Raw genomic sequence first — 16,386 nt, forward strand, 5'->3', positions numbered from 1 at the left:
CCAACAGGAAATGCTATCCCCAGGCCTGGCTCCAGGAGTAGGTCCTGGTGAGTTTTTTTTCTCCTTCTCCATAACTGTTAGTCTGGATATTCACTCCATATGTTTAAGAATGGAGCACACTGCTTTGAACGACATAGCTCTGGAGATCCCTTAACCAAGCAACCTCCTCTGCTTCAACAAAACTACAGTCTAAGAAGGGCTTAAGAGAACAGGTGAGTCTAATAGGGATGAGAATCTCGCTTCATGTTAATGAAGTCAATATAATGAGAAAAGAAAGAGAGAGCGTGAGTATAGGTGGGCAAGAGAGAATGAGCATGCAATAAAGAAAAACTGAATAAAAGCTGAAAAGGAATTTTATTCAGCTTATTCAAATACTGTATCATTTTGTTAGTTTGTGACGGTGATTGTAGAGAAATAAATGTTAAGATATTTCTCCACAGAAAACTTGATTCAATAAATACATACGTACTAAAGTCAGCTAGACTTAGTCTGTTTCATATTAACTGTACCTACATTTATGTCTTGGTGACAAATTTGACTGGTGATGTATTTAAATGCATATTACAAATCTCAAAATATTATATATCAGCGGCATTATCAATGACAAACAGCAAGTCAAGTGTTTCCAGCGGTAGGAGGAGTTTTGAGGCACTGCGGTGAAAACTTGTCAGACTAAGTTTTTCTAAAATGAATAACCTACTCTGATAAACTGTAACTCTGACCTAACAGAACGTCACACAAAACAAATGAATCAGTATCAACAGCTCACTTCAACACTTCAGCAGTCTCAGGAAATTAGTGGCATGACATCATTACTTGGAAGCGTAAAGGAACAATGTTTTTTTTTTGCTGGTGCTGCATGCCGCGCTGTGTCGTGCGAGTGTGTGCACATATTTGCATACCATACTGGGAGGAGCCAGAACGAAGGTCGGAGTGTGAAAGCAGACACACACTGAGTTTCTGAAGAAAACCACAGCACGATGCATTCAAATTTGGGTTCCTGAAAGAAATTGGTAAGAAGAAGGAGGAAAACACAGAAAGTGAACACGGATATAAAAAAGATGCAGAAAGAAAGCAGGAAAACTATAGAGTGAAATAAAGAAAAAATGAGGGCACCTGAGACGGAGAACAGATACTTCACAATGCACAATCGAACAAGTGAAGAGCGAACTGTGAAACACAGGACAGGATGCGCCATGACTTGCTCCTTTCAAATATGAAACAGACACGGCATGGTACAGTTTCATTACAGCTCAGAGCAAGGGGGCCTGAAGTCTACTGAGTCAACCACAATGATGACCACACCAACACAAAAGCACAAACAGACACACACACAAAGCCCCAAAAAACCCACACAATTGCAAAAACCCGCTGTAGACTTTGTAGCTGCAAATTCATGGTCTGAGTCGCACTGCTGAGAAAATTGGCTTATTGGAAAAAAGTCAACAGAGACTCAAAAGTGACAGATGCTTGTCAGTGTGTTATCTGTCTCATTGCTCAATATTCTCCAACACAGAATGATAATAAGAAGTTTCTGAGGCACCGGGGCTTCATTCACACACAGCGACATTTTTAGACAGTAGCATTTTGTTAATTGGTGTGTGTCTGTGTGTGTCCTAATGTCATCCTGCTCCAGTTTACCTGTTTCCTGCACAGAGGAGGCCTTTGTGTTCTACAGCCAGCCGGTAGAAACCAGAGGACGCTGGAGGGAAGAGGAGGTGAAGAGGAGAATAACCTCAGATCAGATCCACCCGTCAGTAAATGAAGTAATGAGACAGTAGGAAACGAGGTAGGGCATGAAGATGGTAACCAAAAACACACTTTATATAACAATTTTCAAAACAAATGTTACAAAATATATGATAGGCATAGACAACAAGGTAACTAAAAATGCACACACCCACAAAGAAAAGTGGCCTGGTCAGAAAATACCCCACTTTAATCTCCAGTCAAATTACAGGAACAAGAAACATATTTGTTATTTGACTGGAGGTAATGAGACACTAGTTCTACTTTAGTAGACACTAGTTCTACTTTCTACTTTAACTCTATATGGGAAAGAAAAAAAAGAAGCTGGAGTTAATATCTTGCCTGTTTCAGCACTTCAGTGAAGAAGAGCACTTCGGACTTACTAGAAATAAGGTTTCATTTTATTAAGCTACCAACTCTTTTTTTAGTGCATGTGGACCTGAGACACATCTGCAGACAACTGCTCTGCTTTGATAATCACTCACAGCAGCATGAATATAAAGCTTCAGTTTCTTTATAAAGCCACATGGGCCCGTCAAAATGCCCCAGGCAAAGAGCTTCCTGTCAATAATGGAGTCTCATCATTGTCAACTGGCAGTTCTGGACAGACTGCTCAGTTTTTCTACAATGATAGAAAAACTTCATGCAGGCATTTAGTCTTTGATGAAAGCAGAATCAGCTGTTCATACTGCGATTTAATTTTCAACTGCACAAAATAGACGTTAGTTTTGTAAACATTTACTCGTTACAATGACTCAGAGGAGAACACAATCTGTTTGGTGATAATAAAATGAAATTAAGTAAATTGCTGTTTTTATGATTAGCAGGAAACTATGCTTTCTGGTAAAATAGCCTGTTTCTGTTTATCCCACATAGTGAGTCATTTATTCAAACAACAAATAAACAGGGTCTTAACAGCCCCAGCTGGATTCAAACAGCAGGCCTCTTTAGAAAAATGTTTGGATAGCATGTTTGTGTTTTGTATTCCTGTGGACCAGAGATACAGAGGCCGCTAGTTTCACAGTGGTAATCAGTGATGCTAAAACTGAGTGCGTTTGCAATTGTTTACGTGTCTGAAACTTCCTGAGTAACTCAAGTCAACTCAACAGTGACTTTAATATTTTTCTTACATTGCATACTGGCACTATAATAATCACAAGGACTGTCAGCCTATCAAGCTGAGAGGCCCTCCAGATAACCGCAAAGATACTGTGTGTATCCACTTCTGCATCAGTCAAAGCAGACTGGTTTATTCCTACGATAATGATCACGATTGCTTCATCCTGTGTCGACGCCAAGCGGAGAACACTCTAAGACAGAATATATGATACTTTATGAATGTACGATTGACTCATTTAACGCTTACTGTTGCTTTGAGTTTAAAAATTTAAAAATTAAATTAAATCTGCCCAATCCTGTGTAAAGAATTAATGAAAATGTTGTACACGGTTTGAATGTTGACAATAAAGTGAACAAGCTTGCAAGTTTCAACACCGTGTCTCGTATTTTTAAAACACACATCGACCCATTGATTATCTTAAAAAAAACCTTTCGCATTTAAATCATAAAACATGTAACAGCGCTGTGGGATCTAAAGTAACATTCATAAATTTGAAAAGGTATCTCCTACAACGTAAGAAACACTGACATGTTCTCTGTATATACACAACTCACCTAGTTTCTTTGCAAAGACCGGCATGAGGGATGGAAGAAGGGTAAACAGGGAGGACAGGATGGAGTAGAAGTACTGCAGTGTCTGGGTGTTGGGTGTACGCTCACACATCCTCTACACACACAGGGAGTCACAGACAAACACAACACATAAAATGGAAGCAATTTTTTCTAATGTGATTGAGTTTCAGCCTGAAGAGAGCCAACACAATAATACATAAAAACAATTACCAGTTCCGACAGCAGAGGCGCTGATCGATAGACACACGTGTCCATGTGTACACAAAACTAATGAAGACAGAGGATGTGTGGCTGTGCTTATTAATAGAGTCATTTAGGGGAACCGCCAGACGGCGTACGATAATTATTGTGACCCATTTCTCAGAAAAGAGATACCAGCAACTGTTCATTTCATCAAGTGTTTGGTTGCAGCTGTGATAGCGAGACAGAAGGTTAACAGGAGACGATAATAAATTGGACATGTGCATCTGTGTGTGTGTGTGTGTGTGTGTGTGTGTGTGTGTGTGTGTGTGTGTGTGTGTGTGTGATTGTGGTCAGCTCTTACAATAACGGTGGGTATCCAGACGGAGTCGCAGCAGCGCAGCAGACATTGACACAGAGAATCCAGTGAGTCCTGAGCACTGCTTTGTTTGTATGGAGCTGTGAACGTGTTCTCCTTCAGAACAGGCTCTGATGCACACTCCTCGGCCAACCTGGACACACACAGACATCAAAAACACACTTTCACTTACAGATGAAAATGACACAGAGACCTTTACACAAGAAAGACAGGAACACATGTAAGGATATAAATAAGGATTTGTTTTGTTGGGCTGAAAACATTTAATTCAGTGACTTGTCTAATATTCACAAAACAGCACTTGGTTCAATTCTTCAATTCATCAATAGCAGGTATGATCTTGTGGTTTTGAGCAAAGATAACTTTGCCAAAGTATGTAGGCACAAGTCATTCTAGGTTAGATGTTAAACAGGTAGAGCAGGGTGGTGGGTGTGAGTATTGAGGGGAGTGGTCCTGGATGCCAGGAGTGCTGTTGAGCCTTCCTGAGGTGTCGTAGGCCGAACTAGATGAAACACCAGCGAAGTGAAGTTCCCACTCGATAACCCCAGTGAGATACTTCACACTCTCACCTTGTTGCTACAGCTTTGTACCAGGTAGTGTTTTACTTGGGTGTCTGACGATAGCATGCATCGTGTTAGCATAGCAATCGGTGAATTATTGAGTGGTAGGTGCAGGCAGGTAGTACTATTGAGTCAGCCCTTTCAGTGTTATTCCATATTAATATGGCACCAAAGTGTAGTTGTCATAAAAAATGAAGACAGCAGACAAAGAACAATGTAAGACTGGACACTTTGTACATTAAAGAGGTATTCAATACTCCGTTCTTACCTGCAGGCAGCTTGAAAACATGCCAGAGCCTGGAGCAGAAATCCTTCACACTTTGTACACTGGCTGCTGAGATCTGACCTCTTTAGACTCCCCTGAAGGATAACAGACAGAGATGGGGGGAAAAAAACATAAGAAGAGGTGATTAAAAAAAGAGTAAATGTGCAAAATACAATTATGTCACAAAGAACTTTATTCACTTTGACAAGTATAATGTAAAACACTTAAACATCACTAAGACAGAAGCAGAGAAAACCAGAAACATGAGGTGCTCAGTGGTTTGCTAAAACTTCCTCAAGGCAAACTAAAAGTTCTTCGTTATGGCTTCTTCAAACTCCCTCCACATTTGAGGTTTTGGGTCCACGATCGCCACAGCTGCAGCCCCTCTAGCCTGCTGGCACCTGTCTGTTGCTTCAGGAGATCCCTGTGCCAGCCACACACGAAAGGCCTTGTTCTTCAAGGGTTGCAGCTGTAAATGGCTCCGACGACCTTCCGAGCCCAAATCCTGACAGCTTTGAACATGGCCTACTTGGATTTAACGTCGCCATCCTCCCCCAGAATGCATGAGAAGCTCTTCTGAAGGTGGGAGTCAAAGATCTCGAGAACATTAGGGCTTAACCAGATGTTCCCAGTTCACCCACACTACCCGTTTTAGTTTGTTCCAACTCACTACCAGCTGGTGATCAGCTGACACCTCTGCTCCTCTCTTCAACCAACTGTCGATCATTGATCTTAAGACGGAAGGTGTTCTGGTACCCAGAATGCTTTTGCACCACGTTCTGCTTGGATATGGTCTTCCTCATGATCGATAGTAGCAGACAAGTCAAACAAAAGAACAACCCCTCCAATCAGCCCCCTCCAGGTTTATCTATCGTTGCCTACGTAATGATGAAGCCCGAGAAGACTCCCCTTTGCATGACCCAATCCAAGAAGACCGAGCACAGACAACAGTCAGAGCCTTCTTCTTACAGTCACACTGAGACAACCCTTTTGCTCTCTGTGGAAAACTCCACCACAGCAGCGCCCAGCTGGGGAGCTGTGAGAATTCCCACACAAGCCAGGCGTCATTCACTCTGGGCAACCGGGACAAAGGCTAGAGTTCAGCACCTCTCAAGGAGTTTGGTTCCAGAGCCAGTGCTGTGCATGGAGGTAAGCCCAACTACATTTTGTTGGTACGGCTCCTCCTCCTTCTCCAGCACCAACTCTGGTTCTTTCCCCAGCACCAACTCTGGTTCTTTCCCCAGCACCAACTCTGGTTCTTTCCCCACCAAAGAGGACACAGTCCACGTCCCAATAGCTAGTCTGTGTCTACGGCTCCCCGCCCACCTCACCGCCATGGCTGTCCTTGCAGGTGGTGGGCTCGCAGGGTGCTGCCTCAGAAGAACTAGTTTATTTCTTGTAACATTAATCCATGCCAACTAGGCAAACTGAATTTTGTTGGCAGTCACATTTACTGTCGTTGATGTACCACACTTTCAGTTTAGCTTCAGACAGGAATCAGGATTTTTAACAAACACAGCATGAAAAACAAACGGAAAGCACATTAATTTCTTAATGAGAGGAATGAATTTCCTTTGATCAAATATGTCAATCACGTACAGCGGGCAAAATAAGTATTGAACATGTCACCATTTTTCTCAGTAAATATATTTCCAAAGGTGCTATTGACATGACATTTTCACCAGATGTTGGTAACAACCCAAGTATAATCCATACATACAAAGAAACCAAAACAAATAAGTTCAGAAATTAAGTATTTAACACGCTTACTGATATTTAATACTTTGTACAAAAGCCTTTGTTGGTAATGACAGCTTCAAGACGCCTCCTGTATGGAGAAGCTAGTCGTATGCATTGCTCAGGTGTGATTTGGGCCGATTCTTCCACACAAACAGTCTTCAAATCTTGAAGGTTCATTGGGCCGCTTCTATGAACTCTGATCTTCAGTTCTTTCCATAGATTTTCAATTGGATTGAAGTCAGGTGATTGGCTGGGCGATTCTAGCAGCTTTATTTTCTTTCTCTGAAACCAATTGAGAGTTTCCTTGGCTGTGTTTGGGATCATTGTCTTGCAGAAATGTCCACCCTCATTTCATCTTCATCATCCTGGTAGATGGCAGCAGATTTTTATCAAGAATGTCTCAGTGCATTTTTCCATTCATCCTTCCTTCAATTATGTGAAGTTTGCCAGTACCGTATGCTGAAAAGCAGCTCACACCATGATGTTCCCACCTCCAAACTTCACTGTTGGTTTGGTGTTTTTAGGGTGATGTGCAGTGCCATACTTTTCCCCTGTGTCATTTCACATTATTACACATAACTTAATTATTAAACTTATTTGTTTTGGTTTCTTTGTATGTATGGATTACTTGGGTTGTTACCAACATCTGGTGAAAATGTCATGTCAATAGCACCTTTGGAAATATATTTACTGAGAAAAACGGTGACGTGTTCAATACTTATTTTACCCGTTGTATGTACTGAGTGACATATAACCAGACAGCTTCAAGGACAGACAGTTAAGGATGTCAGTGTCATTTCTTAAAGCAATGATTGACACAGAAAACAGTCTCTAAGGATGACCACTGAAGAAGGCGGCACAGATACACACAGATACAAGTTCTCTTCTCTTCTTGTCCCAGTTTATGAATTTTGCTTATTATAGCTTTATTTTTGTACGTGAATAAAATCAAACTCACAGAGCTTTGCCGATAAGCGGAGGAGGGCAGAGGCAGCTCAGAGAATCTGTTCGTGATGGTCTCTATCAGTCGCTCTATCTGCCTGTACAGGACTGGTCTGGACTGGTGGTTCAATCTGGAGGATTCAGAAAGCGGCAGCTGTTTACACAAAGGACAGATCTGATATTATTCAGGGTGGGAAGGGAGCGTGGTGAAAGGAAGAGACAGACAGGCAGGCAGGCAGGCAGGCAGCATAGTCGGACATACTGTGCATGTCTGAGTAGTTGTGTGTACGTGTGTGTTGCACTAAACTGAACCAGATGAGTCCAGTGTAGTCGAGGTTTGTCAGAGGGCGTCCTTGAAAAAAGGCCAGCGAGATATCTATCTATTTGCAAGTGTGTGTGTCTGTGAGGGTGTGTCTATAATGTACCTGTGATATTTGTGTGGGTGTACTTGTATACACATTTGTTTTGTCTGACTTGTGTGATGCACCTGCGTGCGACTTCAACTTTTGTTATTTGTATATCTGTTCATCACTAACAAGCAAAGAAGGGATATTGAGAAATAGAAATAGAAACAGAACTTTGTCGTTCACAAAACATATTTAGAAGTCCTCAGGATGTGGCTGGCTAAGTATCCTTGAAAGTGTGACTCATTAATGCATCAACAGTATGATATTCTTGTGTATTACCGGAACAAGGCGGAGGCAGCGCTGGCAGCCTGTGTGGCCACCAGCAGGCAGGAGGCGGAGACTCCAGCAACCACAGCCTCTGACACTGCCACAAACCCCGGGCCGCTGGGGAACAGACGCACGCTGGGAGGCTGTCTGTGACAGAAACAGAGACACGTGCACGCACGCACGCACACACACACACGCACACACACACACACACACAAAACCATATAAATAAAGCATTTGCCACCAAACCCAGAAATTACAGAGTATTTATTAAAAAATAAGTGAGTGCCTACGTGTTACTGAAGATTTGAAGCTGTGGAAACACAATCGTGACAGAACAACAGACATTTATGATAAGTTCTGCTAGAATCACCGTTGTAAGCAAATCATTTAATACCAACTCAGTTAAAAATTACATGATACTGTGGATTTGCTTGTGACAGTGACAGCTATGCCAAAAGTAGAAAGAAAGGGTGAGTCGTTGAGGAATTATTGATGAGTTTAGTTAATTTATTTAGTTAATAAAGGCCCATCAAAAAACTTTGAGTCTTTGACGTGCTGTGCCAGTGCCAGCAGTGAGTGTTTGCTGAGTTGCAATGAACCAGCCTTCCCTCTGTGTCACTCACATACACACACACACTATTATTTTCTCCCTTTAAAGGCAGGTACACAAAATAAACAAATAGTACTGACCTATTGGCATTAATAACATCACTAGAGTTCATCTCCACATCGCAGCACCACTACAGCTGTGAAGTTGTGGCTCACTGTTGCCATAACAGTGGTTGCATAGATCATCCACACAGGTCCCACAAATATAGAAAAACAAGTCCCCACACACACACACACACACACACACACACACACACACACACACACACACACACACACACACACACAGTTTGCTTGGTCAGCACTCTAAGAGCTCTGGCCTACCCCCTTTTTTTCCCCCCACAGTGTAAAGGACAAATTTCCCTCCTCGATTATGAAATCTCTTATCCCCTGTATCATTGCCATGTGACAGGGGGAACATTCCATTAAAATTATGTCAACCTTGCAGAAATAGGGTGGTGTTTTAGTAGCTCGTGATATATTTTCCTCTCCGAGACAGCACAGAGTTAACTTAAATCGAATTAAACTTCGCAGCGCACCATACTTAACATGTTTTACAGGAGGTCGCCCCTCCTTGTCGGTGCAGCTGAAGTTGTATGTGCTGTTTAGTTCATGAATAAATATGCATGAGACTAAAACATATTTTTGCATAACTGGGTGTGTGTGATTAAATGACATGCATACCCTTCAAAATTATAACTTAGAGCACACAGAAGGGTGACTCACCTGATTCACCAAATCAACAACATAGTGTATCTTTGCACAGGGCTATAGTATAAATGATGATTCATAAATTAACCGCAAACTTTTTAAGTGTGACAAATCTTTCTAATAAAAATGTATTCACTGTGATGTCTGTGGATTATCCCGAGTAACCAAGACCGTGTTTCCACCTGCCATTAATAATCTATCCTGATGCGTCCTGGCGAGATCGGATCACAAGTGGCCGGCAAAAGTAGACGTGAACACGCCCAGGACGCTACGAGATCCGATCTGCTCAGGCCGCTTTCGGAGAGGGTCGAGGATGCTTGTGGCCACATTCTTTTAGCAGTGTGTACGCAATGCGTCCTGGGCCACATTGCAAGACTGTCTACTCAGCTGACGTACCCTGAATAAGCAATGAAATTAAATGCAGCTCCACGTTCCTATTTGTATCTGACCTGGTGCTCCGATGTGTTGACATACCTTTGCAGCAGGCTGGTTAGTTGTTGTTTTTTTCCTCCCTCCATTCAACCGTTCACCAGAAGACCTCTGCCTGCTCCTCTCTTTTTTCTCCTCTTTCTCTTAATAAAGCAGCTGTTTAGCGATTTGAAACACAAGCTGCTATGTGAGGCTTGTTTCATGAAAAGAATTTCCCCTTGTGGGATCAATAAAGTCCGTCCATCCATCCATCTATCTATAAAGCCTCCTCTGGGTTTATCTTAATTCATCTGACCCAAATTGTTGGGGTCCTCACAGTTCAGGTTGTGATTATAAACTCAAGTGTTCAGACATCTCACAGATGGAGCATTATAATGAGGTGCAGTGAGCAGACATGTCTCGTTTTGTTAAATGCCTGTTGCTTAAACTTCTCTTTTCATGTATCTGTTTGTGTACACGTGCTTATTTACGTATACATGTATATATTTCCATGGTGTTTGTGTTAATTTGCATATAGAGCAGGGAATTAAAATTCGATCACAAGTGTTCACTTGTAACGCATGTAGAGACGCATGATAATGCCAGGTGGGAACAGATGTCTTAAATCTAGACACTTATGATCCGATCAGGTCTTTCTGAAATGACAGTTGCAGCTGTTTAGACACTGTAAACCATAATCACTTCATTTTTTTATGTCGTGACAATGCTCTGTTGGAGGTGTGAAGAAGCCGAGTGGTAGTGACATCGTGGTTAAGTGAGCAGTGGAATATTTTTTGGCACTGGGACAGCTCAAATAAATGAATAAAGAAAGAAATAAAATACTTACTTAAAAAAAAAAAAAAAAAAAAAAAAAATGACAGAGCAGTCTCACCTTTCCAGTATTTCAGTGAGGAGCAGAAAACCTTGTTTTGGTACTTCCAGGTTGGTCAGCTGCAGAGCCTCCTTCAGACTGCGCATAAGAGACTCAATACCTGGCAGACACCACAAACACACACACACACACACACACACACACACACACACACACACACACACACACACACACACACACTAACACCTTCAAAGAAAAGCTTGACTCAATTTTGCTCATAAGCAGGCAGACAGACTCCCTCATAGGTACACAAACACGCGTCTAATCTTGCTCAGTGCCAGCGTTTTCAGAGTGGTTTGATGTCTAATATCTGCAACACTACAGGGTACGGCACCTAAAATGAATGACCGAGGCTCCTAAATGTAATGCACACACACACCAACACTCATGCATGTTAAACAAACAGTGGAAGTGGTACATCTTTCTAATTCACTGCTGTAATGAGCCTGTGCTCATACTGACCGAGAGCAAGAACCTAATCGCAACAAGGAGTGGTATCAGCAGATATCCTGAGCACTGCTTAATCAAGTCTGGGCTCAAAGTGTTTATCACAAAATTTCTCTGGGGTGGTGATGTAAGTGCTAAAGTGACTAAGGGACCTCAAACACATAAACCATTGTAATAGCACAGATCAAAGGCAAACAAACACACATACATACACATCCATGTCCCAGAACAATATTCGTCATTCATTCAGTAGGAATGCTTCATGTTAAGTTTTTGCCAATATGCAATTACTGCTCAGTGTTTTTTTTTTACCGTTATTCCAGATTGTTTGTATTTTTGCTGCTACTTTTTGTTACATTACAAGTGCACTGACTGTTTAGTTGAAAAAAGTGTACAGTAGCAGTAGTTTTTCCTTCCAGCTGTCGCTCGTAGGAATAAATTGTTGGGTCCCATCTCTACATTCATTTGGGAAATCACTCAAGGAAAGAGCCTCTAAATTTCTAACAGTCAAATTGTCATGACTTCAATAAATTGCTATTCACTCCTCATAATCTCTCCTTTATTAAAATCTAATTTAATGTAAATGTGACGTTTAGAAATAATGGTAACGTCTAAAAACTTCCTCTTTGGAGGTTTTATAAAATTTTCCATCACTGTCAGAAAAATGACATAATGCTGACTGTTTTGTGTAAGTTGTCATAGACCTGTATTTTCGGCAGTTATCCAGCAGAAACTGGAAATCAAAAGGAAACCCCAATATTGAAGACATAAACATGGTTGACATTATCATCTCTCAGGAATGTTTTATGATCTGTTTAAACTCTCTCATCCATAGACTGTATATAAAGATGGGTGTCATGACACCGCCCCAAAAGTGAAGCCAAAATATCTTGGAAATGGGCGCTGCCATCTTTCATCTTTTTCAACCAGAGTCTGAATAGTTTTGTCATTTCTGAGATACTTTGGATTTCACTTTTTGTACAGTGTGAGGAAGTGGCAACACATCCTCCATCTTTATAAACAGTCTCGGCTCTTACCATAGACAGAGTGACACTGGGAGAAGAAGAGTGGGTCCTTCGTTAGTAACACCAAACAGCTGTAGACACACCAAAGCAGCACCTCACTACTACTACAGGCCAGACGGTCAAACAGAAACTCTGTGAAGGATGGACAAATGAAGTTAACAAATGAAGTTGCGAGAACAGGGAACACTAAAAAAAAAGTCGTGCATAGCATCACCATGCCACCTCCAAAACAGGGGAATGATTTCTTGCACATTTATCATGTGGTACACCAAAAATTATGGAAATATCCTTTATAGAAAACCTCTTCATCTGAAATTCTGAGGCGAGAGAGAAATACAAGAAGAATCACTACAGTAGAATAAAAACATAACAACCGGGAATGAAAGATGAGGTGAATTAACAAACAGACAGAATCAGCAAGAGCACACATTTAGACAAAGAGAGGGAGTCAAAAGGAAACACAGGAGAGGGAATTATTTGTAGCAGGCAAATCAAAGGCAGCAACTTGAATAGCTAGCATATCCCAGTGTTTGTGTGTCTGCATGTGCGTGTTACCAGGTACATCAGCCTTGATGAAGGGAGCACTGTACTGACTGGGGGAATGAACCAGAACGGATGCAATACACTTAGAACTGGTCACCTGCAGCGCCTCGTCACCACTCAGCAGCAACTGAAAAGACACACGTTATGGGCTTTGTTTCAATCCTCCATTAAGCTGAAGACACACGGTTCTCAAATAATGTGCAGACTTCCACACTGTTTAAGGACTGACGTACATAAAGTAAAGACTGACTAGTAAAAGTAAAGTAAAGATGAAGCAACATTTTACCGTCTGGTTCTCATCTGCAGTACATCGCCTGTGAGCTGCACAGTTTGTTTGATAGTTTGTATTGAATGCGTTAAAGGGCTGTCAATTATCAGCGCCGTGAGCCAGCAGGCACGGCATATTGATTGATATATCTGAGTGATTTTATGACCATCGTAAACTCCTTTAGGAAATGCCTGTGCCACAAAGACATGGACTAAATAGAGATTATACGTAGGAGGCCATCACAGTGTTGTCAACATCGTTTCAATCTTACGCCTTCACCCCAAATATTAAAAAAGCACTAGTGCACTTGCTTTAACATTAGTCCATGTTTGTCATCATTTGAAGCAACTCAGCCTCTCGCGGTCCACAGAGAAAAACGTATCAGTTTCACAATAACAACTCCAAAATTGTGAGAAGCCTACGTTGTAAATAATGATTATAAAGAGTGACAACGTCTGTATAGTCAGTAGGTTGGGGATGGTTGAATTGATCAAACACCCACGAGATCAGCGTTCAAGTATGTGAGATACATATTTATCTTAACTTCAAGAGGACCCCCTCCCCTCGCCCCCCATCACCATCCTCAATAACACCGTGTCTGCTGTGGAAACCTTCAGGTTTCTGGGATCCACAATCTCCCAGGACCTTAAGTGGGAGTCCAAGTAACACATGGGCATCTAACAATTTTAAAACCATTATTGTGAAACTAAAATGTGTTGCGCTGTGGACCGACGTAACCAATACACATTTTGTTATGCAACATGATTTGACTTCATTAGTAAGGTTAATGTGATTAATGTAAGGAACTATTAGGGGGCAGTGATGCAAAAGTAAGATGAGATGAAGACTTAGCATAAGAGCTTGGACAGAATTAACATGCTGTCTGCAACGGTATTTAGCACCAAGATTAACTACAAAACAAGGCACAAGATAAAAAATTAGGGGAATAAATTAAGCCATTTGCAATTGACTCTAATTAAATTGTTTTATACTCCCATGTTATAGTGTGAAACAAGTAGAGCAAGTAGAGTTTGCAATTTTTAGTTAAGTGTAGACATCATTAAAACTGCGATTTGTCTTTAAAATTTAAAAAGCAATTGAGTGTTTTTTTTGCCCCACTTTCTCTGTAGTTTTCTTAAATTTCTGCATGATTACATTCAGTCGATGTATTTGGTAGGATTACTTATGTTTTGGGAGAGGAATTGTGAGATTCAGGTCATTATTTAGTTGGGAGTTAAATTTGATGGCAACACATCACACTGGGGATTTACACAGACCTCCTAACGTCATGAGCTGTGCTGTAATGTGAGTCATCACTGAGAAAATCTAACGAGATGTAATCTACACGTAGGTTTCCCAGACACGAAGTATAAATATTTGTCCAGCGCAAAACCCCCCTGAATCCCTATTCAAAGGCACATTAATCCAGGATTAGAAGTTCTTGTTATGATTGTCGTCAGTGCCAGAATGTAGGACTTGGTGTTGGGAGCAGGATGTTTAGACAGAGACCTTTTTCAGTATGAGAGGCAGAGGGCAGTGGTCAGGGGGCTGTTGCTCTTGGTTCTGGCTGAGGATCTGGCTGTTGTCGGCGGCGAAGTCCTGGGTCTCATCGCGCATGATCTGACTGCCTGGGCTGTTCATCAGAACTGACACGGCCTCGCCCAGCTTCACGAGCTGCTGCAGCAGACCTAACAGATGAAACACCAGATGAATAAACGCATACTGATGGCATGGTTTAAAAAAAAACAACCAAAAAAACACATACGTACAAATACTAACACATTAGTAAGTCTGAGACATGGTGTGGGGATAGATAAATCCATATGAAGGAGGGGTGGGCTACATGTTTTTCCAGAGGGTCATCCTGATTTAGATAAAGTACCACACAGAAAACAATTGAATTGAAACATCAAATCAATAGTGGTGGATTATGTTAAGCTACATTCATTTGGATAACAACACAAATTGCTTTACAAAAGGCTATCTGCCAGTCCTTGTTTCAAAGAACAAGAACATTGCATAATGCTATAAATATGAACTCAAGGCAGACTGTTTTACAATTATCAAAGTATAATATTTACCGCAAAGCCAAGTTCAGATAGAAATTTGTGAACTGGATTGTCTCAGCTCCCCTAGCCAGCCAGCTGATGGCGTCACCTACGACTCAACTCGTCAACTCTGCATTGGGCAGTTTTAGAACGTCAGACCTGTCACCTCTTTCAACATCCAATCAGCTCAAAGCGAAGAAGAGTTTTGGACAGTAGAAAGAGACGATCACCTCATTAATGTATTTGAGGAGCAGCCATGTCTGTATGACACAACTTTTGAATGAAATTAAATATTACTATCCTGATTCATTCATGGAGTGATTCACCTCAATATTAATTCATGTAATGCAGCCATTTATAGAATTTTTTTAGGGGTTGCTTTGTTTTCCTCGGAGGACGTCACAGACTGGATTGAGATGGTCCTCAGGCCAGTTCGGGCCCTCAGGCCATATATTGCCCATGTGGGATATAGAGAATAAACAAGGTTACAAATGGTTGTTTATTGTGTGCTTTGTTTGTTTGTTTTTAACGATTTGGTGTGAGAGGTACACCAATATTCCCTATAGCATCACTGTCAACACCTTAAATACTCCAGCTTGCATCCTTCCTTCATCTCCAAGTGAACCAATCGGTTTCACATACCACAACAGATTCTTTCAATAACATGTACTTAATAATATATTTTGTCATAATAAAATCCCTTGTCGAATGAGGAATTCTTCACAATGTGCATTAATTTGTAATCATGAAAAGCAAAATGGAACTTGCCAATTAATAGCATGAATAAAATATGATCATCTCAACTTGTAAGGTGTTGCCATTTCTTATAAAGCGCTGAAAAATAGGCTCATATTAAGTCCTAATCATTTGAACACAATCCTAACGGGGAGAAAACAGAACACAGTATTAAAAAAAACCGATACATTAATCATTTGTAATAAACATTAGCAAATGAGGCTGAGTGCCCAAAATCAAAGAGTCATAGTATTATGCTGATGAGCACCAACGCAAATGAGTCCAAACAGACCCCTCATGATGCCTTTTAAAAAGTGCAAACTGATTTAAGTTAATAGCTGTTAAGACAAATACATGCACAGCTGGGATTTTCTTTTCCATTGCCACCATCAGGGAACAAAGTAATAAAGCGAAAACACGAGTTAATTTTTAAACATGAAGAAAAGTACAATGTCTTCAATAATCTTTATACAGTACAGCACTAAAGAAAACTAATAATAATCCTGTTCCTCTCAC

General features: G+C 41.1%; 1 protein-coding gene across 1 annotated transcript in view; it reads right to left on the bottom strand.

Moving 5' to 3' along the window:
• LOC138198215 (meiosis inhibitor protein 1) overlaps nucleotides 1-16,386 on the bottom strand; it is a 59,290-nt gene that overhangs the window by 30,937 nt on the left and 11,967 nt on the right. Inside the window, 11 exon segments of the mRNA XM_069149496.1 lie at nucleotides 903-1,000; nucleotides 1,642-1,702; nucleotides 3,424-3,535; nucleotides 3,986-4,133; nucleotides 4,829-4,920; nucleotides 7,524-7,638; nucleotides 8,194-8,328; nucleotides 10,805-10,904; nucleotides 12,289-12,408; nucleotides 12,832-12,946; nucleotides 14,597-14,775. Of these exon segments, the coding sequence (XP_069005597.1) occupies nucleotides 903-1,000; nucleotides 1,642-1,702; nucleotides 3,424-3,535; nucleotides 3,986-4,133; nucleotides 4,829-4,920; nucleotides 7,524-7,638; nucleotides 8,194-8,328; nucleotides 10,805-10,904; nucleotides 12,289-12,408; nucleotides 12,832-12,946; nucleotides 14,597-14,775 (1,275 nt within the window).

This window comes from Embiotoca jacksoni, unplaced genomic scaffold, assembly GCF_022577435.1.
Source record: "Embiotoca jacksoni isolate LCO1_2020_lvr unplaced genomic scaffold, fEmbJac1.0.p SCAF_15, whole genome shotgun sequence".
In the NCBI taxonomy this organism is placed as follows: domain Eukaryota; kingdom Metazoa; phylum Chordata; class Actinopteri; family Embiotocidae; genus Embiotoca; species Embiotoca jacksoni.